The following is a 25,988-nucleotide window of genomic DNA, read 5'->3' as shown; positions in this document are numbered from 1 at the left end:
GTGCAATCCTAAACAAAATCACACCCTTTTTCATCACTAGATTTTAATTACATCACTAGATTTTAATTTAGGAGGATGTAAGTCTGTTTAGAATTGCACTGTTCATCTGGTAAGGAGAAAAGAGCTTTCAAGGAATGACTTTGGAATTGTGACTTGCATGGAATAGTATCCTCTCTGTATATCCTACACTTCCATTTATTTTGTTTTTGTTTGTAGTCTGCCATTTTCAAAGGGAATAAAGGCAGACCACTAAAGCACTACTAGCTAGTGGTAGGAATTAGAACCAGCACCAACCTTCTTTTTGCCTGCCTGACTAGAAATGGTGCAAAGAATGGCAGAATGCTATAGTCAGCGGTGGTGGTGAACCTTTGGCACTCCAGATGTTATGGACTACAATTCCCATTAGCCCCTGCCAGCATGTGGCTAGGCACATATTTTATTGTATCATCTTTCCCCCTTATATTGATAGGCCACTTTTCAGTCATAATGACTTCTATGACTGTCTTAATTAAAATAGATTAAAACAAAGCATTATGGAAAAAAATCTGTTTTCAAAGCCTAACCAAACAACAACAGCAGGACAAACAAGTCACATATTAAGCAAAACCCACAATAATGTGCTTTATCTAATCTCTGAAGACAACATGAAAAAGGTAAATTTTCATTCCCCTTGAATTCTTGTCGAACAGGATGGGAGTTCCAAAGAATGAGTCCTCCTCTCTCCCCTCCCCCCCCAATTTTGTTCCTTGATTAAGGCAAGTAGGGCATCCACAACTGATGATACCTGGAGCAAAGCCTTGTTATCAGTCTCCTCAGAGCTCCTATGGCAAAAGGCACTTCCTCGTCATCACAACCATTTTGGCTTTTAAAGGTGAAAGCCAGCACCTCAGTTTTCACATTGGAACAACCTGTCAGCTAGTGAAGATGTTTCCAAACTGGTTCTTTGTTCATGATGGCATGAAGCTGTATTCTCCTGTAATGGGACTTTTTGGAGAGTCGAAGGGCTGCTCCCACATAATGCTTGTGAATGCTGATCTAGAATCTCCAAAAGCAGGAATTACAATGGCAGTTATATAATGATGGTATATCAACCAAAGCTGACCAAAAGGCTCTGTACTACAACCACTAGCAAACATTCAGCAGCAGGCAGATTCTTAAGAGTACTGGTGTGTTATCCAGTTGCAGCCAACTTACAACAACTCTGTAGAGTTTAAGGAAGAGATGTTCAGAGGTGATATGCCATTGCCTGCCTCTGTGTGGTGACCCTGGACTTCCCTAGTAGTTGCCCAGCCAACTGTCTACTCTCTAGTCTGCTTAATGTCTGAGATCTGGCTAGCTTGGGCCTTCCAGGTCAGATTGTTAAAGTACTACCAGACACCACACTTTAATCTTAAACAGAGCAGGCATATTCTCATACATCTGGGCAATTGAATCTTCCATTTATTTTTCAGATTATTCAACTTCATCCAGTCCTTTAGTGAGTTCAGGCTCTGTCTAAGGGAAGTCAGAGCCCCACTTAGATTTTCTGAAAAGAAGAAATGGAGCTGAATATCATCTGTGTGCTAATAGCATTGACCCTCAGAAGCTTAATGATAAAAAAGGACATAGTATTGGACTGCAGTGCCTCCCAGCCTCCTCCAGAAAAAAAATGCCAAAAAACAAAAAAACCAGCCACCGGAAAGCCCTCGATAGGACTTAATGGACTTATGCCACCCAAAAGTTGGTGTAAGTCCAAGATGTGAAGTCTTGGCACAACTGCTGCAAACATGAGGCGGAAGCTGACTAAGATCGGCTCCACCCTCAGGAACGTCTCTGCTATGCATCTGTTGTGCGTGTCCAGGGAGACTGTGGCAGCCACTCACTGGTGTGATTACTCTTCCAACAGGCTAAGTTCCCCGGGGAGAGCAAATCCACCGGCACACACCCGTGCCGCCTTGCTGTTGGATGGGGCAACTTGTAAAAGTGATGAATCAGTGTGACCATCCCTATAATGTGCTGCATTATAGGAAAGCCTCTGACATCCATGCCATGGTTTTGTAACTGGACTGGCAGCTGACCATGGTTGTGCATGTCTAACCAATAAACCAGTGGCAAATAGTTTTTCCTATAGACCTTGTTTGGAATATGTATCTTTACTCATTATATATCTGCTCTCAAAAGACGGCTGTTTCTTCATTTGGCTGTCTTCTGTATGACCTAACACCAGAAATTTGCAGTTTTTTGTCAAGATGCTGAATCTGGAGTTTATTGATCCAACAAGGTCTGTTGTTTCTGATTGCCCTTAACTGGGGATCCTGTTACCTGAAAGAAACATTACTCTTGCTGAAGCTATTGTGAAGAAATCAAAAGTTTTTCTTAGGTGATAGGCTGGTCAAAGTTCTGTTAAGGGATATCGAGCATGAAACAGAGCCAGTCTCTTAAAACAAGTTTTGGAATAACCTGGGATCTTGAGTTAATATGTAAGAACTCTGGTCAGCTGAAACCTCTGTTTAGCCTTCTTACTCAAGGGCTTGAAGACATTCCAGGGAAGAGTCTGCTGCTGATGTTTTAAATTGGGTTAAAGGGTAGTTCACCTTTAGACAGCTGGGCACTGGTAGAGTATGCTGTGTACATTAGCTAATAATAGTGTCTAGTCATGTGTGTAATTTTAATATGCAACCTGAAAGCTCACTTGTGTGATTTTGCAATATGTGGGATGGATCTATCCCTAAGAGATGACTAATCTTGTACTTAATCCTTCTCTTTTCCAGCATAAAATCCTCTAAATAAACTGAGAAGTTTTTGTACTTTCTAAAGCTTCTTTTATTCCTGTATGTTTGTCTTTGGTAAGAAGGGAATACTGTTTGTATGAGCTAGACGACATAAATTGTAACACAGGTACCTTTGATAGCCAGCAGCCCTGTTCGTGGTTCTGCCTGGTTCTAGTCCTACCAATTAGATATTCTAATGTAATGGAGTACTAGGGTTGGGGGATAACTCTGTTTTATTGTCCTTATTTCATATTTTTTCTCACTTGGGGCTCCAACTACATTTTACTGGCATCTACTGATACTGCTGTAGTGAAAGAACACACAACCTGAACAAGAATTGAGATAATTCAAAAGCATGTACAATAATTTGACATTGTGAGACAGACTTAATAAAAAGTCGGACTTAATAAAAAAATACTGCACTATTAGTGTGTTCTAGATTGATTCTAATGAACTAATTTGGCTTTCTGTGATCTTGCCTCTTTTGGGAAATAACACATTTTGTAGTTTAAGGGAACAGCACGACTGTGAATTATCTAACGACGAGACTTTGTGTGTCCTCAAACTGCTAGGAAATACTAGTCAGTTCAGCTATTATTGGTACTGTATTTAGTACATCACATTAATATCCTGACTATTGTGTTTTCCCCCCTAACATTTGGTTTCCGTCTTATATATTCCAATAAGGGGTTGAGCATGCCTGGCTTTTATATTTTCAGAGGTGGAGTTTCCATTTCTAGTTTGCTCTGGAAGTCCTTGGTGCAACTCAGAACACCTTAAATCTGTTCAGTGCATCACCAGTGACTCTCCTGGTTGTGGATATTTCTCTTTCATGGTCTTTGAGTGGCAAATCTTTCCTTGTTTACAGTCATCCCACATGCTTAAAATCTCCTCATCAACAATAATGGATCACCCAATAGAGACATGAACCTAGGAACCAAATTGTGCAATAGGCCTGGATGCCAACTAATGCCAACATTAAGACAATGCTATTATGGGTCTTAGTAACATCATTTATGCCATCTGGGACTCATCAATGTGCTGATCCCCCATTGTCAAATATGTCATCATGTACCATGCTCTTCTGCTATCCATGTCATCCAAATGGATCAGTCCTTACACGAGAGAATCAATTGACACAAATCTCATATTTAGAAAAACCTCTCAATATTCAGAAATTAGAGAAGAAATGCATACACTGACAACACACAAGGCATCTGCTGTGCAATGGGGGAAAATGTCTGTCGCAGTAAGATTTATTTTATGAATGTATTTCCTCAATCCCTTCTTTCACTTTCATTCTCCCCGTGGCAAGTGAGACCACTTGTAGCACAAATTTAATATTGCTTCGCTACCAGAGCAGGGAGATTTGCCAGTAAACACAGCTTTGCCTCAGACCTCTTCCCTCAGCCAGCCTGCCCAGCTCCATGCTTCCCACTCCTCACACTGCCATCCATGTCATCCCCCTTGCCCCATTCCATGCTGCTTCTCTAATACTCATTTCAGTATATCGATATAACAGAGTTGGGTTTTTGCAACGAACAGCACAAGCAGTGTTTTTTAATCTGGCTCCAGCCCACCTCCCCGGCTCAGTTTCTGCCCTTCCTTGTTGATTGGGAGAACTGTTAAAAACTTTTTTCCAGATGAGCCTCTTTTTTAAAAACAAGCCTCTCGCCTGTAGTAGCAACAGCAAGTGGCTGGAAGAGAAAAAGAGAGAATGAGAGAAAGTGTGTTTGTCAAGGGGAAGGGAGGGTGGGGGAATATCAGCTCTGTAGTATTGGGACTACTGAATGTTATGAGATCTCTGCCTTTAAAAGGGGCAGAGTTAAGAGGACCAGGAAACAGAGGCCCATTGAGATTGGCTGTGCGGAAGGACGGGGCTGCTTCCTCATGTGTAAACAGAGAAATGTGAGACTACACTTCAGCTTCACCACACAGCTAAAAGGCTTGAGATAAAGTGTTCCATGAGTAATGGGCCAAACTGTTGCAGATCTGAAAGTCACTGTTCTACAAAAAAAACTTGTAAGTCAATATATATTGCTAAAGTAATGAATCAAACTCATTCAGAAATTGAATACTCTCACTCTGGCCTAAACATAGACTCATGTTTCCTCACTATAATTGCAAAGAGTTCAACAGGAATTACTTCTTAGAAATTTTAATTGCCTCTTCTTAACATGTTGTACCGTACTCTAACCCTTTATTGATATTAGTTAATTATTATTATTTTACAAATTGTTTCTTCCTTAATTAGGCTAGATTTGCATGATTTTCTCCTGATCCTTATGTGAAACAACTGAACTTGTTCCAAAATGCTTATAGAGGAAATCACATCTGAAAGATTTATATCAGGATTCACTTCCAGCCCCTCTCTAGAGGCTCCAACTTCTGCTCTTTTTTCCCACATTCTATGATTTTTGGGTTTTTTAGAAAATTTCAGAAATGATTTCTTCCCATAAGCATCTGAAGTAGTCTGTTAATCAAAATTTCATGCTGGAGTCTTCCAAGTGGCACTGGAAATTTGTTTAATGGAGCTACCTGTGTTCTCACTGTAGACTAGTGATCTCCAGATAGCCAAACTTTTCAATCATGTTGGCATAATCTTGCAGCACAATCATGTTGGCATAATCTTGCAGCACAATACACAGACTTCCTTGCTTGATTGCTTAACTCAAACCTTATTAAGAGCTTCTGGGGAAATTCCAAAAAACTTTCTCATTAAAGTGTGACACCTGCATTCACCCTAATGAAAATAATGTGCTGATATTTTACAATTTGTTTTAACCAGATTTTCTTTGTTTCACTGATTTTTACCAATCTCCCCCCTCAGAAGTTGGCAGAGCCCCAAAAAAGGTGCTGGTACTTAGTACTTGTTAGTACTGTCACAAAAAGGCCCACTTTTTATGAGTCATTTTTCCCTTTTCAAGCATAGCACTTGTTTTTGTTAAGAACAAAAGTATAATGAAAGTACATGTTGTTACAGGCCCAGGCTGTTGAATGCCTGGAAAAAAAATCTTTCTCACTGCTACTCTCCCAGCTTATCTGGTGAGGCAGGTTACTGCCACTCATTGTTTCCTTTGACCTATTTTTCCCGTTACTGTTATCTCACTCAGGAGTGTCTAATTTGGATCTTCCTTTGTCAGAACCATGGGAAAGAGGTGAGGATACTGAACAAGCTAACAACTGGCTTCCTGATCTTGAAATAAACTAAGCTATACTAATTAGAAAAGGTAAAAAGAGTATTATCAAGAACCCCTCATCTAATGGGCAAGCAACACGAAAAATTACAAAATTCTGGGGTACGAGTAGTAGCTGCCACCAGCCCCTTTTCGCTATCCAAACAGCAAGAAGCTAAAGGACAAGCATCCAACCTTCCTGGGATTCAGATCTAGAAAGTCACCCTTGTAAGGGAGACAAGTTGCAGCATGAGTTTCATAAAACAATTAACTTGGTAAATGTATTGCATAGGCCTAAGTACTGGAATTAGATTGAAGCCACCTGAAGATAAAACTATAATTAATGTGATTTATTAAAATTGTTCAATGATATTTCTAAAAACAGTAAACAGTGAGGATTAAGATAACCAAGGCTAATTAAAAGGGCTAACTACATAGTACTAACATTAGTCCAGGTTACCAAACATCTCTCTTCCAGCTGAAATCCTCCAGCATTCAGAGAGCTTTCTTTCCAAGAGTCAGCATGGACAGATAGCCTGTCTGATCTGTAAAGCAGGTATAAAATCACAAGGTCCAAGGTTGCATCCAGGAATCATGAATAAGGCACCAAGAGCAAAACTAGGCTGAAAATGCTGAACTGTATGGCTTAGGACCTGAGTTGGCCTCAGCTTATTTGAGCAATCACATATATGGCTGGTGATGTCAATTAACTACGTGATCCTGTCACCAGCTATGTGATGGAGGGAGGGTCATGATCAGCTGGTGTGGTGGGTTTTTTCCTGCAGCTAAGCCCAACCAGTTCTCACAAGTGTTGAGGTGCATGATTTCATCTTCACTAATTGAATGCAATACAGTTCTCGGCCTTGGAGACTAGAGTGGAATCAATATAGAAACTGACTTCTCCCAGCGCCTAAACTCTTATCCCAGTTGCGCAAGGCCACAGCTTGCTGAATATCAAGTAACTGCACAGTTATTTTCCAACTTAATTTTTTCTATTTTAGGCTTGAATTCTGAACCAATTGCCGATTCCCCACGGTCAATTAATCGCATGATACTCATGCGAAATGTCAAGGATTCAGGAAGAATTCCCCACTGCCTGATCAACGAACAAGGATTCATCCCGGTTCTGGCGCTCATTCTCCCCCTTATCCTGCGTCTTTGCCTAACCTGCTCGAAAGTAATACTTTTTCAAAAAACACATCTTTGATCCAGTTTGGAGGGGAGGATCGGGGGGTCTAATCCTGGTTCAAATTTCCCACCATGGAGCATGATGCAAATGCCTTACAACTAATCAGTGTGCATGGTGCTGTTCTCATGAGAGCATGAGAGAATAACCAACCAGAAACTTGGGCGGGGGAGACGTGCTGACGTCATAACGTAAGCACGTTTTTGCGGGAGAAAAAAAAGGTCCTGCCCCAAAATAGCACGGCAGCCAATCAGGAGAAACCCGCCAAGCCGATCGCGTGGTAGTGTGGATTGTTACATTTCTTGAATCTGAGATGGACCTAGATGTCTTCACTGGAAACATGCTGCAGGGTGGGGGGAGGTTTATTTTCAAACTTGGTTTGATCTAGATTCAGTTTCCCTGTGGGGATTTGGCCAATGTGTAAGAGAATAAGAAACTGCACTAAAGGACTTGACAGATATTTCAGAAGTTGTATATTTTGCAATAGAATGGGACACAAGGAAAGGAAACATTTAAAATGCGTAAGAACATGTAGTTGAATATCTGTTCAGACTCTAGGCCACTGTTTCTCAGACTTCTTTCTCTTCTGTTTTTCCCAAGCTGTCCCACTTCCTTCCTCCTTGCATGCTTTCTCCTTTTCTAGGTGCCTTCTTCCTGAGTGCTTTGTTGATATCTTGGCTTGTTTGTTCTTCTGTTTTTCTTTCTGAGCATAATTGCTGCAGAACTGGCCTTATGCTTGGCAGATGTGAGATGGTTAAGCTAAGGTTCATGCCATTTGGTTGCTTAGCAACATTGATCTTGAGCTGCAATGTTGAAAGCTGGAATTATGATGTGATGTTGGTTGTGATTGGTGTATTTACTGGTGATGTGAAAATGCGCTGAAGCCTAACTATTTAGCCTGCCTTTGTGTGCATTAGGCATTTTAGTAGACTTCTTGGAGGTGGGTAAAGGTTGCAAATCAAGCATTTTACTCCCTTGTCTTTCCTGAGCTGATGAAGCAATTTTGGAGAAGAATCTGCATCAATACTTTTAGTTATATATAGTATATATATAGTTATACTTTTAGTTATATATGTGAAAATCTTCTAACTAAATGGTTTTCTTTTTCCTAACAGATGTTGGTATATTGGCAAAGCAGTATCTGGAGAGTGGCCATTTGGTGCCAGATCATGTATTCACACGTGTCATGATGACAGAACTGGACAAAATGCAGACCCAGCCTTGGATACTTGATGGTAAGATTATTATTATTTATTTACTATTTAAATAATAGTTATTTAAATTGCAGTTAAATTGTCACTTTGGTAAATTTGTTTAACATTCCTTTCCCACAAATAGCATGTTTGTTTAATCTAAAACAGTACAGATGATGCTGAGCCTTTCTAATATTTTAGCAACTGATAGTGATAGTATGAGGAGACAAGTTAAACATTTCAAGAACTATTAAGGACAAACTTGTTCATATTTAAAACTTTTTTTTTTGCTTCTCTTAAGTGGAAAAAGATGGAAAAAGCTGGGTGGGCTTCTGTCCTCAAGATGCATTTATGTAGAGACTGAAAAAAAGGTAGCAATAGTCTAAGTCCTCTGAGATTTCTCTTGATTCAGCTCTACAGGTATTTGCCAGAGTTATCCCGGAGGACTCCTAACCTGAAAATACATCTGGTTTCATTTCCCCTCTTTGTAAAAGAATTGGAAGTTGCTGATATGCCTGAAGTAGTGCTTCCTGGAGAAGTCAGTTGAATAATATTGGTTCACTTGACAAGGCCAGTGCAGTTATTTTCTAACAAGCAAATTGATTTTTCGAAATCAGAAATCTTAATATAGGAAAGTGTGAAAGATTGGCTGCCTCTTTCACAGATTTTCTTCATTAGAAAATGTATGATACCCATCAGGAGATTAGATGTACCATGGGATCCTTTTTCAAGTCCCTTTCTTTAAGTGTCGAGTTTTCATCTGATGAGCAAAGGCTTTTAGAAGAAGGGGATTGTTGGATCTAATCCAACACTTCTTGACTGGATATTTTTCCTGGGTTTTTCCATACTTCACAAAGGCAGGGATCTAATGGATAACAACCAGGCTTCTTTGTTGTTCATGACAGGGGAAGTACTATTGTTCTCCAGAAGATTAAAGAATACTTTCTATCTAAACTAAGGCCCTGCTGCCCTATAGGCCTCCTGCTCCCTCCCCTTACCTTAGTTCAGCCGGCTGCAAGGGCAGCCAACTGCAAAAGTAACCTGGCTGGGTGGGCTGTGGGGCCTGGCTGGTGGGGCAGGACTAGGTAGGGACGCCCAACAACTGCCTCTTCTGGGCCTGGCCAAGCAAGGCTGGCCCAGTAGCAACTTCTGCCAGACCAGGTGAGGCGGGGCAAAGAGGAAGGGGTGTGGGGGCAATTTTCCACCCCAACGGGACCTCAATGGCACACGTCCCCTCTACCCTGTGGTAGCTACGTGACTGGATAGGACTACTTGAGGTATGAGACTGATGCCACTTCACTTTTTTTAACCATATACCACTATTTTCATAGCAATCCAAGTTATTGTTTGATTTCTCAGATGTTACATTCGTTGCCAAGAGAGGCTGTTTGATCCTGAATAGTTTATCTGGGAATTACAATAAGTCTGTGGTTCATTCTTGCTCATCCTAATATGCTATGTTTGATTCAATGCAATGTTCCTGTTCTGAAATATCTCCATGTCGTGGCTGAAACACATGAACTTATCTTCTCTGCCTTGCCAGTGAGAAGTAGCATGTAGGTGTTTGGCTTACTCCTCCCCCCTCCTGAAGCCTTAGGAACATGACTCAGCTCTGAAACTCCTTCATTTGCCTTCTGTTGTATGAAACAGGGTGCTCTGTGCGTTGTATGAAACAGGGTGCTCTGTGTGTGCACAGACAAGAAACAACTGGTAGGTAGGAGGAAGGTAGGCCAAACCAAGATAAATCACTTGTAGCAGTTCCATCTCTGTGTTGTGAATAATGCCCACCATTCTTCACTGCTAATCAGCAGCTTTACTTAGAAGATAGTCCCAGCTTTTCCAAATGTGTTCTTTATTTGAAATCAAATTTCTGTTCAGACAATTTGAGCCTATAAGCAGTCAATTGGCTGGATTTCTTCTTTTTTTTTAGGTAAATCTTTATTGGAAATTTCCCATATAAATACAATAACATATCACCTTCATCTTCAATCTTACATCAGAGTTGTACAGCGTACAATAAAAAAAGAACTGCCAATTGCTTTAATGTAACTCAGTATTACTCCTTTGTTTCTAGTTCTCATTCCCTCCCACTCCTACTCTCCCCCATAATTTCTGGATTTCTGAACTCTATAGTGAAGCAGGTCTCCAGTAAGAATGTAATGTGTCTGCTTTTAAAAAAAGCTGTACTTTTAGGCACATGTGGGCAATGTGTTCTTGAATTTCATTTTCAAAACTAATTTCTATAATCATTTTTCTTCCATGTAGTACATCTGGAAAAATTAAACCAGTGGTAGCCTCTTATTCTGACACTGGTTATTCTGACATGGGTTATGCTTCCATCATGAAAATATGTGAAATGTATCTGTCATTCAAAGTGCTGGCTCCTGGCACTCAAGGAACGTGTGCGTTCTCTTGAAGCCAAGGTGGCAGACCTGGAGAAGCTGAGAGAGGCAGAGAGGGTGACAGACAAGGCTTTCAGGGACCTAACAGCCGGGTCCCACTCTCAAGGTGACATCTCTTCAGATGTCATGGAGAATGAAGGTCTTGGGGACGGAGGGTGCCAGTCTGAGGTGGGGGAAGATGCTCCCTTAGATGGGATCCCTTCCTTAACTGGTGATCAGCTATCCTCTCGCACTGAGGATACCCCTTGGGGAGGTGGGGGGCTCCTCGTAGTGGGTAATTCGATCATTAGAAATGTAGAGAGTTGGGTTTGTGAGAGGCGTGATGACCGCATGGTGACTTGCCTGCCTGGTGCGAAGGTTGCGGATGTCACGCTTCGTCTAGATAGGCTTTTAGACAGTGCTGGGGTGGAGTCAGCAGTTGTGGTCCACATTGGCACCAACGACATTGGGAAATGTAGCCGGGAGGTTCTGGAAGCTAAATTTAGGCTGCTAGGAAACAGGTTGAAGTCCAGGACCTCCAAGGTGGCATTCTCAGAAATGCTACTCGTTCCACGCGCAGGGCGAGCTAGGCAAGCAGAGATACAGGGTCTCAATGCGTGGATGAGAAGGTGGTGTAAGGCAGAGGGTTTCAGATTTTTCAGGAACTGGGGAAACTTTTGGGACAAGGCAGGCCTGTACAAACGGGACGGGCTTCATCTGAACCAAAGAGGAACCAGGCTGCTGGCGCTCAACATTAAAAAGGTGGCAGAACAGCTTTTAAACTGATCACTGGGGGAAAGCCGACAGGAGCTGAGGTGACTTCGGTTCGGAATACAGTATCTATGGGGATGCAGACAGAGAGGGAGGTTTTTCGAAATCAACCACATACAAGCGAGGAACATAGCAATGTGCATGTGACAAGGGATAGTGTCTACAAAAGACTTGAGGGTAAAGCACATAAATCCCAGGTTAAGGACAGAGACAGGGTATACAGGTGTCTCTATGCTAATAGTAGAAGCATTCAACCTAAAATGGGGAAGCTGGAGTACAGAGTTTTAAAGGAGGACTTTGATATAGTGGGCATTACAGAGACATGGTGGAATGAGGAGAACCAGTGGGATGCTGTTATACCAGGCTACAGGCTCTATAGGAAGGATAGGACAGGGCGCATTGGGGGTGGGGTGGCCCTTTACATCAAAGAGAGCATAGTATCACATAAAATAGACAATGCAAGGGGAGCTGGTTCCCCCACAGAATCACTGTGGATATCAATACCAGGTGTGAAGGACAGTTTAATATTAGGAATATATTATCGTCCCCCTGACCAAAGTGCACAAGAGGATTCTGAGATGGAAAAAGAAATTAGAGAGGCCAACAAAAGCAAAAATGTAGTGGTAATGGGTGATTTTAACTATCCCCATATAAACTGGAAAAATGCATGTTCAGGTCATAGTAAGGAGAGAGCATTCCTGGATATGCTAAATGACTGTGGCTTAGAGCAGATGGTTGTGGAACCAACCAGGGGAGAGGTGATCCTAGATCCTAATTCTATGTGGGACCCAGGACCTGGTGCAGGAAGTCAGTGTTGTTGAGCCGATAGGGAACAGCGACCACAATGCTGTCAGAGTCAGTATCTCAGCATGCGAACAAGTGGCAACTACTAATGTAGTTACATTCGCCTTCAGAAAGGGAAATTTCTCAAAGATGAGGGGGATAGTACGCAGGAAGCTGAAAGGGAAAATCAAGAGAGTCAAAACTGTCCAGGATGCTTGGAGGTTATTTAAAAACACAGTAGTAAAAGCTCAGCTGGAATGTGTTCCACAGGTTAGAAAAGGCAGCACCCAGTCCAAAAGAAAGCCACCATGGTTAACAAGAGAGGTTGAGGAAATTATCAGAAAAAAGAAAATGTCTTTTAGAAAATGGAAGTCCAGTTTGACTGATGAAGAATATGAGAGGGAACACAAATGGTGGCAAAAGAGAAGCAAGTTAGCTGTAAGGGAGGCAAAAAAGGATTATGAGGAACGCATGGCTGCGAACATCAAGACCAGCAACAAACAGTTCTTCAAGTACATCAAAAGCAGGAAGCCAGCAAGGGAAGCGGTAGGCCCGTTAGATGACAAAGGAACAAAAGGTGTGCTAAAAGATGGCAGGGAGATTGCAGAGAAGCTGAATGAATTCTTTGCATCTGTCTTCACCCAAGAGGAGGTGAGGAAAATTCCTGCACCTGAACCAAGCTTCTTAGGAGGCGAATCCGAGGAACTAGCGAAGATAGTGGTAGACAAGGAAGAAGTTCTGGCAGCCATTGATAAACTAAATGTTACCAAATCCCCTGGCCCAGATTGCATTCACCCAAGAGTTCTTAAAGAGCTCAAGCATGAAATTGCTGATCTTCTCACATTAATATGCAACTTATCCCTGAAATCAGGCTCCATCCCTGAAGACTGGAAGATGGCCAATGTCACACCAATCTTTAAGAAAGGATCTAGGGGGGACCCGGGACTGACAGGCCAGTCAGTTTGACATCTGTTCCTGGTAAATTAGTAGAATCTATCATTAAAGATAAAATTATAAAACATGTAGAAAAGCAAGACCTGCTGAGAAAGAGTCAGCATGGCTTTTGCAGAGGCAAATCCTGTCTTACCAACTTACTAGAGTTCTTTGAGGGTGTAAACAGGCATGTGGACAGGGGTGAACCGGTGGACATTGTCTACTTGGATTTCCAAAAGGCTTTTGACACAGTTCCTCACCAGAGACTGTTGAGAAAACTCAGCAATGAAGGAATAAGAGGGGAAGTCCTCCTATGGACTCCTGAGCCCTCCGGGGGAGGGCGGTATAAAAATGCATCAATAAACAATAAATATGGATTAAAAACTGGTTCAGAAACAGGAAACAAAGAGTGGGTGTAAATGGGAAGTTCTCACAATGGAGAGATGCCGAGAGTGGTGTCCCCCAAGGATCCGTTTTGGGACCAGTGCTCTTTAACCTATTCATAAATGACCTGGAAGTAGGGGTGGGTAGCGTGGTGGCCAAGTTTGCAGATGATACCAAATTATGTAGGGTGGCGAGAACCACAAAGGATTGCGAAGAGCTCCAAGCGGACCTTGATAAATTAGGTGAGTGGGCTCAGAAATGGCAAATGCAGTTCAATGTAGCAAAATGTAAAGTGATGCACATAGGGGCAAAAAATCCAAACTTCACATACACGCTACAGGGGTCAGTGCTATCAGTCACAGACCAGGAAAGGGATTTAGGCGTATTAGTTGATAGTTCCATGGGAATGTCAACTCAATGCATGGCAGCTGTAAAAAAGGCAAACTCTATGCTGGGGATCATTAGAAAAGGAATTGAGAATAAAACTGCAAAGATTGTCATGCCCTTATATAAAGCAGTGGTGCGACCAAGACTTGGGAGTACTGTGTCCAGTTCTGGTCGCCGCATCTCAAAAAGGATATTGAGGAGATAGAAAAATTGCAGAGAAGGGCAACAAGGATGATTGCGGCACTAGAACACCTTCCCTATGAGGAGAGGATGCAGCGTTTGGGACTCTTTAGTTTAGGGAGGAGGCTGCTGAGGGGGGATATGATTGAAGTCTACAAAATTATGCATGGGGTAGAAAATGTTGACAGAGAGACATTTTTCTCTCTTTCTCACAATACTAGAACCAGGGGGCATTCATTGAAAATGCTGGGGGGAAGAATTAGAACTAATAAAAGGAAACACTTCTTCACGCAACGTGTGATTGGTGTTTGGAATATGCTGCCACAGGAGGTGGTGATGGCCACTAACCTGGATAGCTTTAAAAGGGGCTTGGACAGATTTATGGAGGAGAAGTCGATTTATGGCTACCAATCTTGATCCTCCTTGATCTGAGATTGCAAATGCCTTAACAGACCAGGTGATCGGGAGCAACAGCCGCAGAAGGCCATTGCGTTCACATACTACATGTGAGCTCCCAAAGGCACCTGGTGGGCCACTGCGAGTAGCAGAGAGCTGGACTAGATGGACTTTGGTCTGATCCAGCTGGCTTGTTCTTATGTTCTTACTCTGCTCCCATTCAGGAACGGTCCAAGTGACTGAAGCTGACCAAGTGTCAACTGAAACTGAATTCGAAAATATGTTTGCTTTCCTTTCAGATTTAAGAAAATACTTAGAAACACCAAGAGTAGTAACAGAAATTGGAGTAAAAAAATAGAGCTTGTATACCCTTTGTTTAGGTAACGTGAGGCTTTTCAGTGTCTTCAGTCCATTCTTTAGCTATGCTTCAGTAACAAAATTAGTCAGGTATAAATAGCCTGAAGGAATACTTTTTTGTGGGAACCAGACTTGACTACATGGATTTCATGAATGTGTATATGGACAGGTATCTCAAAATCAAATAGTATTCCAGGAGTTGTTTCACACAGGTAGTGGAGAGGCACACCACTTTGCATGGTGATAGAAGATGTGCAGTGGAAGGGAAGGGCATACTTTTAATGTAGTGTCTGAATGGGAGTTCTATATGGAAGCTGTACATATGGTTTGCATAATGACTTCTCAGAAAACTATGGGAGGGCAAGGACATGCCTCAAATCAGATCTGAAGATGTTGTCCACATTGTGAGCTGACTGGTGGGTCTCCCCAGGGACTTTCCCTTTTGAGCTAGATCAAAGGTAGATATCCTTTGATGTGGCTCAAAGGAGAAACTGCAAGCTAGCTGTGGACACAGAGTTCATTTGGACAGGCTGTCTGTAATCAGTAAAAGGAAGGGGACAGGGCTGGGATCTGTGTTTAAAACTGAACAGTTAATAATCATTCAAAACTGAATAGTTAATAAGCAATATGAAGTATTTGTGATGTATGTCCTTCTATGTAAACCTAAGAAGAAAACCTACCAGGCAAAGTATTTCAGAAGCTGAGGGTTCAAGAAGATGGCAATCCAGTACATGATGTCCAGTCTTCAGTTGCTTGGTCTTCCAGACTGCCTCTTAGATATTGCACTACCCTCTGCTGATTTACTGCACTACAGCTGCAACCCTGACATTGCGATACCAAGTTGTCATGATAAATATTGGATTTCCTCCTCCTCCTCACCCATTTTGGACTTTTAAAGGGCTTCATTTTTGCAGCTGTTCTTCACAGCTCAGGTTGGAGGGGTTGCTGGAGCACTGGTGAGCATATTGTCTGTTGCATTTGTATCTGTGGCCAGATGCAATGGAGGAAAAGAGGGAGGGGTTATCGGTTGCATGTATCTTAGAGAACACCTGCCCCAACCTCCCAGCTTAGTTAGGATTATGTGCACACTATTTGCTTATGTCTACATGAATTCAACTTAATTGCAGAGTTGTAGCTCACTAATATTGAGGAGGTTGGGGCGGGTGGGGGGTGCTAGAACAGGCACTCACTCAAATAAGTGTGACATTCCCAAAACAGAGCTGTTTGTGGAATAGCAAATAAATTGCTGCCAAGATTCTAAAGTGTTTCTGTCCTGTTGCATAAAGGACCAGTCTTGGCTTGAGGCCTTGAAAGCAGATGCACACAGCTTGTCGTGTGGTACGTCTGTGAATGAGCAGATTGTCTCCTTTTGAATGACACAACAGCTTTCTCTCTCTAATTTTCCTTGCTGAAAAGGAAATGCAAGGCTGAAAGTGTAGTGTATATATTAAAAAACCCATCTGTTTTCCCTTGGTATTCTCTGTCCTCTTCCCTGTGCAGCGCCATCTTGTTTCTTGCAGTTAATGTCTGGTGTGCCACCTTTCTACAGATGCAGCAAGCGGGATACATTTGTTTAAATTCACTGTCATTTGTTGGCTTCTTCCCTCATGATACAGAAACAAACTTGTATTTGCCACTGAATTTATGCTCAAGAGGGAGCTGTAGCAGTTGTGACTATTTTGTGACTTTTACTTGTCACATTCATGGATTACATTTTTAAGTAAGTGTATACCTGAAATTATAATCTGTGAAATGGCTTTACACTAACCAGGGGAGATACCTGTGTGGTTTGTCCAGTGTGTTTATGGATGAAATATTTTGTCATGCTTTGCATAAATTGTCTCATGATGAAACAGCACCCCCACCAAATCCTCCAGACCCACTTGACCTTTGACCTATTTGATCTGTAGGTAACCATGGTGAACAGCCACAATCCACGGATAGATATTTCCCAGGGTATCAGGCACTGCTCAGTTCCAGTAATGAATAAATAGATAACTTTATTCAGAGGTGATCACTTTGCACTGCTTTTTAGCATGTTGCAGTTTTTTACTTGGGGTCGGAGGGATACTTTACCAAGTGCAGTAACTGCAAGTTTATATAATGCTGATTCTTACTTGACTTTCTGCATTGTTTCACCCACATTTAAAAATTATGTACTTCCCCATTTTAGATTGAAAATAGCATTTTTGAATGCTGCCTATATTTTTAAAAATCCCTGTAAGGAGCAACTTATTACAGTAAAGAGTGGAACTAGACTAGAACCATTCTTTTTGCAAATTGTTTTATGTTTTAGCAGAGGCGTAGCGGGGGGAAATGGTGCTGGGGGGAAATGGTGCTCCCACACCCCGTGGTAGCTACGCCCCCCACGCCCCACTTACCTGAGTCAGTGGTGGTCCTGGGCAGCCTGGCGGGGCCAGGCCAAGGGCCACCATACCCTCAGACAAGCTGAGTCAACGTGGGGGGGGGGGGACAAAATCACCCCCATGGTGCACCCCTCCTCCCCGCGCCAACCCAGGAGTGGCGTGGCTGGTGCTGTGGAGGGCGCACTGGCCGGGGAGAGGGTCTTCCCATTTGGATGCCATCTGTCGCTGTATAGTTTCCCTTTACATTGTGGTTACTGTTTTACTGTTTTAATCATGATGTTTTAATCTTTTATACTTGAATTAATTTAGGCATTTTTATGTTGTTCATTGCCCTGAGCCCTTCAGGGAGGGCAGTCTAAAAAAATTAAATATAAAAAATATATAATAAAAATAAAATAATAAAATAATAAAATAAAATAATAAATATAATAAAAATAAAAAAATCATGTCCTATTTTCCAGACTAAACATTCCTGAATTTCTCAGCCTTTCTTCACAGATTTGGTCTCTAGGGCCTGATCATCCTTGTTGTTCTCTTCTGTACCCGCTCTAATCTGTTCACATCCTTTTTGAAATGAGGCCTCCAGAACTGATCACTATATTCCAGGCCTGGCTGATGCAGTGTACAGCAGGAATATGATATCTTACAGTTAGGATGTTATGCCTCTGTTGATATACCCCAAGATCACATTAGCCTTTTTTTGTGTGCATCACACTGGATTCTCATATTTCACTTACATTCTATCTGTATCCCAAGATTTTGTTCACATTCGCACCCAGATTTTATTTTTTTCCCCCAAGGCTGGGCATCCTTCATGTTTATACAGAAATCTCCCTACCCCAGTCTGTCCCTAGCTCCACTTTGCAGCTCTGTTGATTGTATCTACTATGGTGTTGTTCAGAAACAAATATATTGATGTAAGAAAGCATTTTAAAATTATATGGTGGCTATTGTATAGAAAGTCATTTCTTTCCCTTTCTGTCTGGGAACTGAGTGCAGTAGCTGAGAAACCATGTGGTCTTCCCTTGCCTTTGGTGTGAGCGTTTGACCAATGTGTGTATTCCTTTCAACTTCAAAGTAGTCTGCTTTTCAGATTATTGTATTTCTGATTATACCTTTCAGGATTCTTGTAGTAACACAGATTATCCTAGTAGGGCTTTTATGTTGTTACATGTGTGTTTTCCTTCACAGTAGGCCATTCAGAGATGGGTCAGTTATGCACAATGTGTTTGCTCTGTGGTGGGGGCGAATGTCTGTCACAGCAAGATTTCTTGTAGAGACATATTTCTTCAAACCTGCTTACACTTTTCATTCTCTCCTTGGCAAGTGAGACAACTTCTAGCGGATTTTAAGTTTGTTCCTCTGCCAGAGCAGACAGATTTGCCAGTGGGCACAGCTTTTCTCTGGACATCTTCCCTCCACTCACAGCCAACCTTCCCACTCCCTCACACTTCCCTGCATTCCTTGCCCCTCTCCTTTCATGTTGCTGGTTCCTTCAAGTGAAAAAAAGAAGCTCACTCACCCTCTGCATTGATATGTTGATATCTCAACATAATAATAACATAGAGTGCTTGGAAATAACAAGCCTCTCTGTCCTCCAGCGGCAGCAGCAACATCAGGGAGTTGTGGGGGAGGAAATATCAGCTCAAAGGCATGGTGCCCTTCTTTAGCAGTGTGTGATCTAAGGAATTGCTTTGCTCTTTCATCTGGAGGGATTTTTTTGGAACAGTAATATCAATAAAGGTGAAATTTAAACACTAAGCCAGCAATCTTGACTACTGAGTATAATGAGATCTAGGCCTTTAAGAATAAGTTCCTTTATGATATATGCTTTAAGAATAAGTTGATGAGTGGAGTTAAGATAACAAAGCCTGGAAATTTTTCTGGCGAAAAACTGCATTCCCAGGAGGGAGTGCCTCCTCAGTGTAAACAGAAAAATGTGAGGAGAGCCCACTGCAAGCCCACTGTCTCAACATAAATGTTCCATGCATAATAGGCCAAAGTGTAGCAAAGTTGTATCTGTGAACATTCAGACATAGTGCACTAAGGTTCTTTATGGAAACTGTTGCATATGGGTGCTAAGATATTTTCAAACCAGAAGTTGTAAAAATAGTTTCATAGAAATTTAAAAACTGATCTTTTTGTGTGATAAACAGCATATTTCCATGGAATATTTTCTGTATTCTATCTAGGTTTTCCTAGAACCCTGGGTCAAGCTGAAGCACTTGACAGAATATGTGAACTAGATCTGGTGATAAACTTGAACATCCCCTTTGAGACACTAAAAGACCGCCTAAGTGCTCGTTGGATTCATCCAGCTAGTGGACGAGTGTATAATATGGAATTTAACCCACCTCGTGTTCATGTAAGTTAACGTATCATGCTAAGGCAATGAAACTTGATGAAAGAACTGAAGATGGTTTCAGAGCATTGCTTTGTTGATCTGCAGTACAACAGCTGCATTCAAGTCCAGTAGCACCTCATAAACCAGCAAGATTTTCAGGGTATGAGCTTTTGAGAATCAAAGCTCCTTTTGTCAAACACAAGTTGGAGTGGAGATTTCTGAGTCCTTATATCGTATCCAGAAGGTGAGAGAGGTGTTGCAGAGAAGGGACTCCGGGTACAAAGGTGTAATGCACATTGCAATCAGCTTGGTTAGAGCAGAGGAGACAAGCTTGGAGATGGCAAATTACCATCGGTAGTAAGAATTCTTTGTCCCTATTCCCCTAGGAAAATGGCTTCTCTAGGAGATTGCAACATGAGATTGTCCTGAATTTGAGTTCATTCACAAGTTCAGAACAATAGACCTCCTAGGGCAGTGGTGGCGAACCTTTGGCACTCCATATGTTATGGACTACAATTCCTATCAGCCCCTGCCAGCAAGGCCAACTGGCCATGCTGGCAGGGGCTGATGGCAATTGTAGTCCATAACATATGGAGTGCCAAAGGTTCGCCACCACGGTCCTAGGGCTTAATGGGGACCTAGGAGTCTTATCTCACTGTAGATGCTAATTTTATGCCCCACACTTTCTCTCTGCTCTAATCGATCTTACTATGCACACTGTACCTTTGCATTCTTTGTAACACTCCTCCAGCATGGTGTAGTGGTCAAGAGCAGGTAGATTCTAATCTGGAGAACTGGGTTTGATTCCCCACTCCTCCACCTGAGTGGCAGAGGCTTATCTGGTGAACCAGATGTGTTTTCGCACTCCTACATTCCTGCTGGGTGACCTTGGGCTAGTCACAGTTTGTTCAGAACTCTCTCAGTCCCCACCTACCTCACAAGCTGTCTGTTGTGGGGAGAGGAGGGGAAAAGGAGTTTGTAAGCCACCTTCAGTCTCCTTATAGGAGAGAAAGGTGGGGTATAAATCCAAACTACTACTCCTCTTCTTCTTCCTCTTCCTACCTTCTGATTGGGATATAAGGATTCAGATCTCAATTCCAACTTGTTTCTGACAAAGGGATGCATGTCCCCCAAATCTTGTATATTTTGAAGGTGCTACTGAATTTTAATCTAATTGATAAAGGTGGTTTCTAACTAATGCTCAGGCAGTGACTGTAGTCTTAAGTTAATTTGATCATGTTTTTAGTTAAATAAGGAATATGTTTTTTTAAAAAATAGAATCATAGTAGCTTTGGTTGGTATATTTAAGAATGCCGTGAGTATTTTGGGATTGCTCAGTGCAAAGTCAGTATTGGACACAGAATTCAGGTTCCAAGAACAACAAATAAAATGTTTTAAAGGAAGTACATAATCAAAAAAACTTCAAAGAAGCTTAAGCCTGTACCTAGCCTTTCCTTGGAAATCAGTGGGACCTAAGAACACTAGATCATGTCCCAAGTTTCTAGATTCAGGGCTGAGAAGATAAGCTTGATATGTTGTGACCAATGCCTTTTGAAGTCTCAGAGGTGGAGCTTTGAACAAGATTTGTAGTGCTAAGTATATGGAGTTTTAGTGCCTAGCACTGTTCTCTTATTTCCATTCATGGGATTTGAACCTGTTTGTTTTCTGTATAATTATGGAATGTTATTATACAGTTATACAAAATTATCTGAACAGGTTAAAATCTATACAATATACATAGTTTGTACATGTTGCTTGGTATAATTTTGGCCAAATTGTGTTTATTTGTGTAATGTATATAACTCCAGGTTATATTTCATGCTTTTGCTTTACATATTGCTTTCATTTAAACAGGGGATGGACGACATTACAGGAGAGCCTTTAATTCAGCAGGAAGATGATAAACCTGAGGCTGTAGCTGTCAAGCTAAGGAAATACAAAGATGCTGCAAAGCCTGTAATGGAACTGTACAAGTGAGTTAGAAATTGGAAATCCTCATTAGCAGTTTGTAGAACATCATAGAGCAGTTTAAAATGATTGAGAAATCAGTGTTTCGGGTCTATTGTGCTCATTTGAATTTGTGAGTTATAGCGCTTTTTGATTCATAACATCAGCTTGGGTCACCTGGAAATGTTTCCACAGATGGAAGGATTTACACCTGCAGGGTTGCCTTTTCTTACCTGCCTCCTCTTGCTGCAGCCCGAATACCCCCTCAGTGTTGTTCCTTGAAGGGGCATCTTGGACTGTAGCAGGTGAGGAAAGATGAGAAAGTTATCTTCCATGGGCAGAAAGCCTTCCATCTGTAGCAATATTCCAGTGGATCCAGATTAACAAATCTTAATTGAAAGAAATAGTAGTTTGAGTATGTAACAAATCTGTCTGTTGTGCAAAGAGATATCCTTGATAGCCCTTTGGTTTGGGAAGATAGACAAAATTATTACCTTCAAAATTCACATATTATTAATAAGCATAGCTTATAGAGTGCAAGACTAGGTTTACATATTACAACATGCCAGTAGTCCCCATGCATCTGTAAGTTTGATTTTTCAGATGGAATAACATATGACAAAGTAAAGTAAAAATTCATCCACACACCCACTTTGCATTACATGCAAAATTATCCTGGCGCCTAATCTTCTACAAAAAGACATGTTTTTTTTCAAAACATCAATACTAGGCATTTTCATTTAAGAACTAACAAGAAGTCTATGTGTATCATAGATGGCAATCACACATGTTGATGGCCCCCTCCTTTTTGAGGGGGGTGGCTGTGTGTTAATTTCTTCTGGTTTTCTCGTACATGTATTAACTGTGATACACTACAAAAAGGCAGTGATAACATGTGGCCACTTTCATAGTGGATCACAAAGAACTTTATGCCATAGTTTTGTAAGATATATATGCCCTTTATGTGCATTGCTAGAGAAAAGATGGGTTATATTAAGTCATCATCACATCTTGAAGTGTGCATATGACTCTTGGGTGATCTTTTTGTCCTGGTGCTGCACATTTAGATCTATTTCTTTGGTAAACATTAATTCATTCTTTTCAGGGTTCAGTTGCACTGAAGCGTGTTTTATCTTGCAGGGTGTGAGAGAGATTTAGGAGTGTCAGTAATACTAATACAGCGGTTATGTGATTCTAACATTTGCTGACAGTTCTCTTAATGCACTTGGAAGCATTCTAAGAACTGGATGCAAGGTAGTCTTTTTGAACTGTACATTCCTTATCAGTGTCAAAAAGAGGTCTTTAGTAAAATATTTGAATATTTGAATATTTCTGCTAAAATATGTTGGCAATTCTGTTCAAACATCTTTTTAAATAACATCTTAGACTTGACACTTTTTTTTTACCATGTTCAAGAAGCTTAGCAGGATATCAACTGGTGTGTTAGGCCATCAGCACACCAGCCAAATAGCCAAACTCTTCTCAGCATCCCACACCAGGCCCACATAATCAACATCTGGGATCTTCAGGGTGGGTAGTGCCCTGGAGGAAAAACCTCCCATATTAGCATCATGACCCCTTTCCCCCATCCAGCCCTTTGTTCAAGACTGGTGGGAGTATCAAGAACCCTGGGATGGCTAGTTCTTTCAAAGCAACTGTTTCGCCTTTCCTCACCCAGGTTTCAGTCATGCATGCCAGGACCACATTTTGCCCTGCAATTTAGTTCTGCAGGGTAGAGGTATTCTTATTAATGGACTTGGCATTGCACAGTATCAGTGCCAGAGAAGGGCAATTATTACTAGACTCACCACTGCCATATCGTGGCAATGGGACCAATGTTGGAGGGGGACCAAGCATAACTGCATCTCCACCTCCTTTCATTGAAATATCTTCCCCAGCCATAGGAATACCTGACCCTAAGCTGGTCTCCCTTTTCCTTTTTTGCATACCTTATTATTAACTTTCCAGAGCCTGAGGTTTCTTCTGTTCAGTTCATTAGGGGAGACGTACTTTTTAAAAATAAGTTGGTTTACTTTTTATAGATTCTTTGACTTGCATTATTAACCATGCCGTCATTCTTCTAGACTTTACAGTGCTTTTCTTAACCTGAGGAATTCAGTCTATCTGGGCTGCAACTAGTATAATTTTAAATAGTTTCCAGATATCATCTAGGGATTTGACTCTGTTGTGTTTCCCTTTTAACTATTCTCATTTTTGTAAATTTCCCTCTTTCAAATTTAAATGTTACAGTTTTGGACTTTAGGGGCAACTTTCCATTGACATGAATGCTGAATTTAATAGCATTGTGGTCACTGTTCCTGATTGATGCAACAGTCTATACATCTCTTGCCAGGTCTTGTGTCTTGTTCAGAACTAAGTCCAAGAACCTGTCTCCTCTTGGTGGCTTTGTAACCAGCTGTTCCAGTACACAGTCAGTTATGATGCTTCGGAATCTCATTTCTGCAGCCTGACTCAAGCACTTATTTAACCAGCCAGTGTGAGAGTAGTTGAATACTCCCACTATCACAACATTATCTGCCTTAGTCACCTCCCTTATTTACTTCTCCATCTGAAGATCAGCCTCAATGGTTTGATCAGATGGCCAATGGAAGACCACACTTTTAAATAACTCTAAGAGCCCAGTATCTCCACCTATGATCGCTTCTGTTGGGAAGTTTATTCCCCTAACATTTTCTAACTTAATTAATTCTATGTCCTCTTCTATACAGGACCTTTTCAGAAACCCGTTCAGTCCCACAAAAAGTCTTTGCCCGCCATTTTATTTTATTTATTTATTAAACTTTTATACCGCCCCATCCTCTAGGGGCTCTGGGCCATTCCCTTCCTCTAGGGGCTCTGGGCCATTCCCTTCACATCCTGGTTATTCTACCACCACTTACCCCTCAAATATAATTTCACTTAAATATTTCATTTTCTTTTACAAACAGTTATATTGGTTCTAGAGACATCAGATACTGACCTCTGAATTTAGATGTCTCAGTAACTGTTCTGGAGTCATTTTTCTGTTTAGAAGTCCTTGTCAGGCAATCATTGCCCCTAATCACATGTGATAATTGTATAGACCTGCATGATTGTCCCTACTGACATGGTTGTGGGTCTTGAAACCTTTTTGAAGCACTGTTGAATAATTTCATGGAAATATTAGAACATCTAAAGGGCTAGTTGAAATTTGAACATGCAGTAGCTATTTCTTAATCACAGATGGATAGAAAGCGTTTTGCGATTGCTTACACTAGTATAATTTCTGACAAATCAGTGTATTTGCTATATTTGTGTAGTTGTAGGAGGATATGCTTGTGATATGCAGGATTTTGCTGCATTATCTTTAGTAGTTCCTAAAGTTTATGTTTTTGCTCAGTAAAGCAATCTAGTGCAATCAGCTTAAGAAATTTCCCTGCATGGCTTTGGAGATGCTTCTTGTTTCTTTTCTTTTTTGTCACATGTATAAAATGTATAAAATGCTGGATAAAGGTATACAAAGTAAAAATAATTGAACCAGCCTAGTGTGATTTTCTATTCCTTTGCATTTTAATTGGACTGCTTTTATAGGGTGGTGTTACATATTTTAAGATATTACATTCACTGATACAAACTTCTGTTTCATATTTCAGGAACCGAGGGATCCTACACTCATTCTCCGGGACAGAGACCAACAAAATCTGGCCTTATGTATATTCTTTAGTGTCCAGCAAGATTCCCCCAATCCAGGCAGAGGAAGTAAATTAATCATTTCTGGACCAGGAAAAAGAGGGAACAACTATTTCGTTTACAGAAGTGTGTGCTGCACCTGTGCTCTATTCCCTCCCACTTTTTTCTTTAGGAAAATGGCTGTTCTTCCTGAAGAAATGGCTGTGGGTGTACAGCTATAACACTTTGAAAAAATGATGTGTATGGAATCAGTTCCCAAACTATGAAGTATTTGTGCATTCCTCCATATTACCTTAGATGGTTAGTCAGAGACAGATCTATCGTAAGCAGATATATAGAACCTTTGGGTTCATTTCAGCCAGTACCTGTGGCTCTACATATTAAATATGCCATTCCTTGAATGTTTGAAAAAGGCTTTCTTTGATCTAAACCAGGGGTAGGGAACCTGCGGCTCAAGAGCCGCACGCGGCTCTTCTGCCCTTGCACTGTGGCTCCACGAGCCGAGCCACCGCCCCCATCCTTGCCCACCCTGCAGGCAGCAGGGTGGGCGCGCCAACTGCCCACGGTCGGCTGGGTCGCGCCGCGGGCTTCCCTTCTCGCCCGCCCCGTTGGAGCGGGGCGGGTGCTTTCCCAGTGGCTGGCAAGGCCGAGCCGCCGGCTTCATCCTTGCCCGCCCTGCAGGCAGCAGGGCGGGCCATCCATGCGCTTCTCAGAAGGAGCGGAGTAAAAGGTTAAAAAAAACCCAAAATATATAGTGTTATCTTTATTTTAAATGTCAAAAATTA

General features: G+C 41.5%; 1 protein-coding gene across 5 annotated transcripts in view; it reads left to right on the top strand.

Moving 5' to 3' along the window:
* The window catches only part of AK4 (adenylate kinase 4), a 53,473-nt gene extending 27,729 nt beyond the window's left edge, over positions 1–25,744 (top strand). For all 5 annotated transcript variants that reach the window (XM_048497658.1, XM_048497655.1, XM_048497657.1 and 2 more), the window contains exons 3-6: positions 8,228–8,347; positions 19,436–19,608; positions 21,442–21,560; positions 25,167–25,744. In XM_048497658.1, the coding sequence (XP_048353615.1) occupies positions 8,228–8,347; positions 19,436–19,608; positions 21,442–21,560; positions 25,167–25,281 (527 nt within the window). In that variant the 3' untranslated portion in view covers positions 25,282–25,744. The remainder of the gene's footprint in view (positions 1–8,227; positions 8,348–19,435; positions 19,609–21,441; positions 21,561–25,166) is intronic.
* The last annotated feature ends 244 nt before the right edge of the window (positions 25,745–25,988 follow it).

This window comes from Sphaerodactylus townsendi, linkage group LG05 (genome assembly GCF_021028975.2).
Source record: "Sphaerodactylus townsendi isolate TG3544 linkage group LG05, MPM_Stown_v2.3, whole genome shotgun sequence".
In the NCBI taxonomy this organism is placed as follows: Eukaryota; Metazoa; Chordata; class Lepidosauria; order Squamata; family Sphaerodactylidae; genus Sphaerodactylus; species Sphaerodactylus townsendi.
The sequence above is the reverse complement of the archived record's forward strand: the minus strand, read 5'-3'. Positions and strand labels throughout refer to the sequence as shown.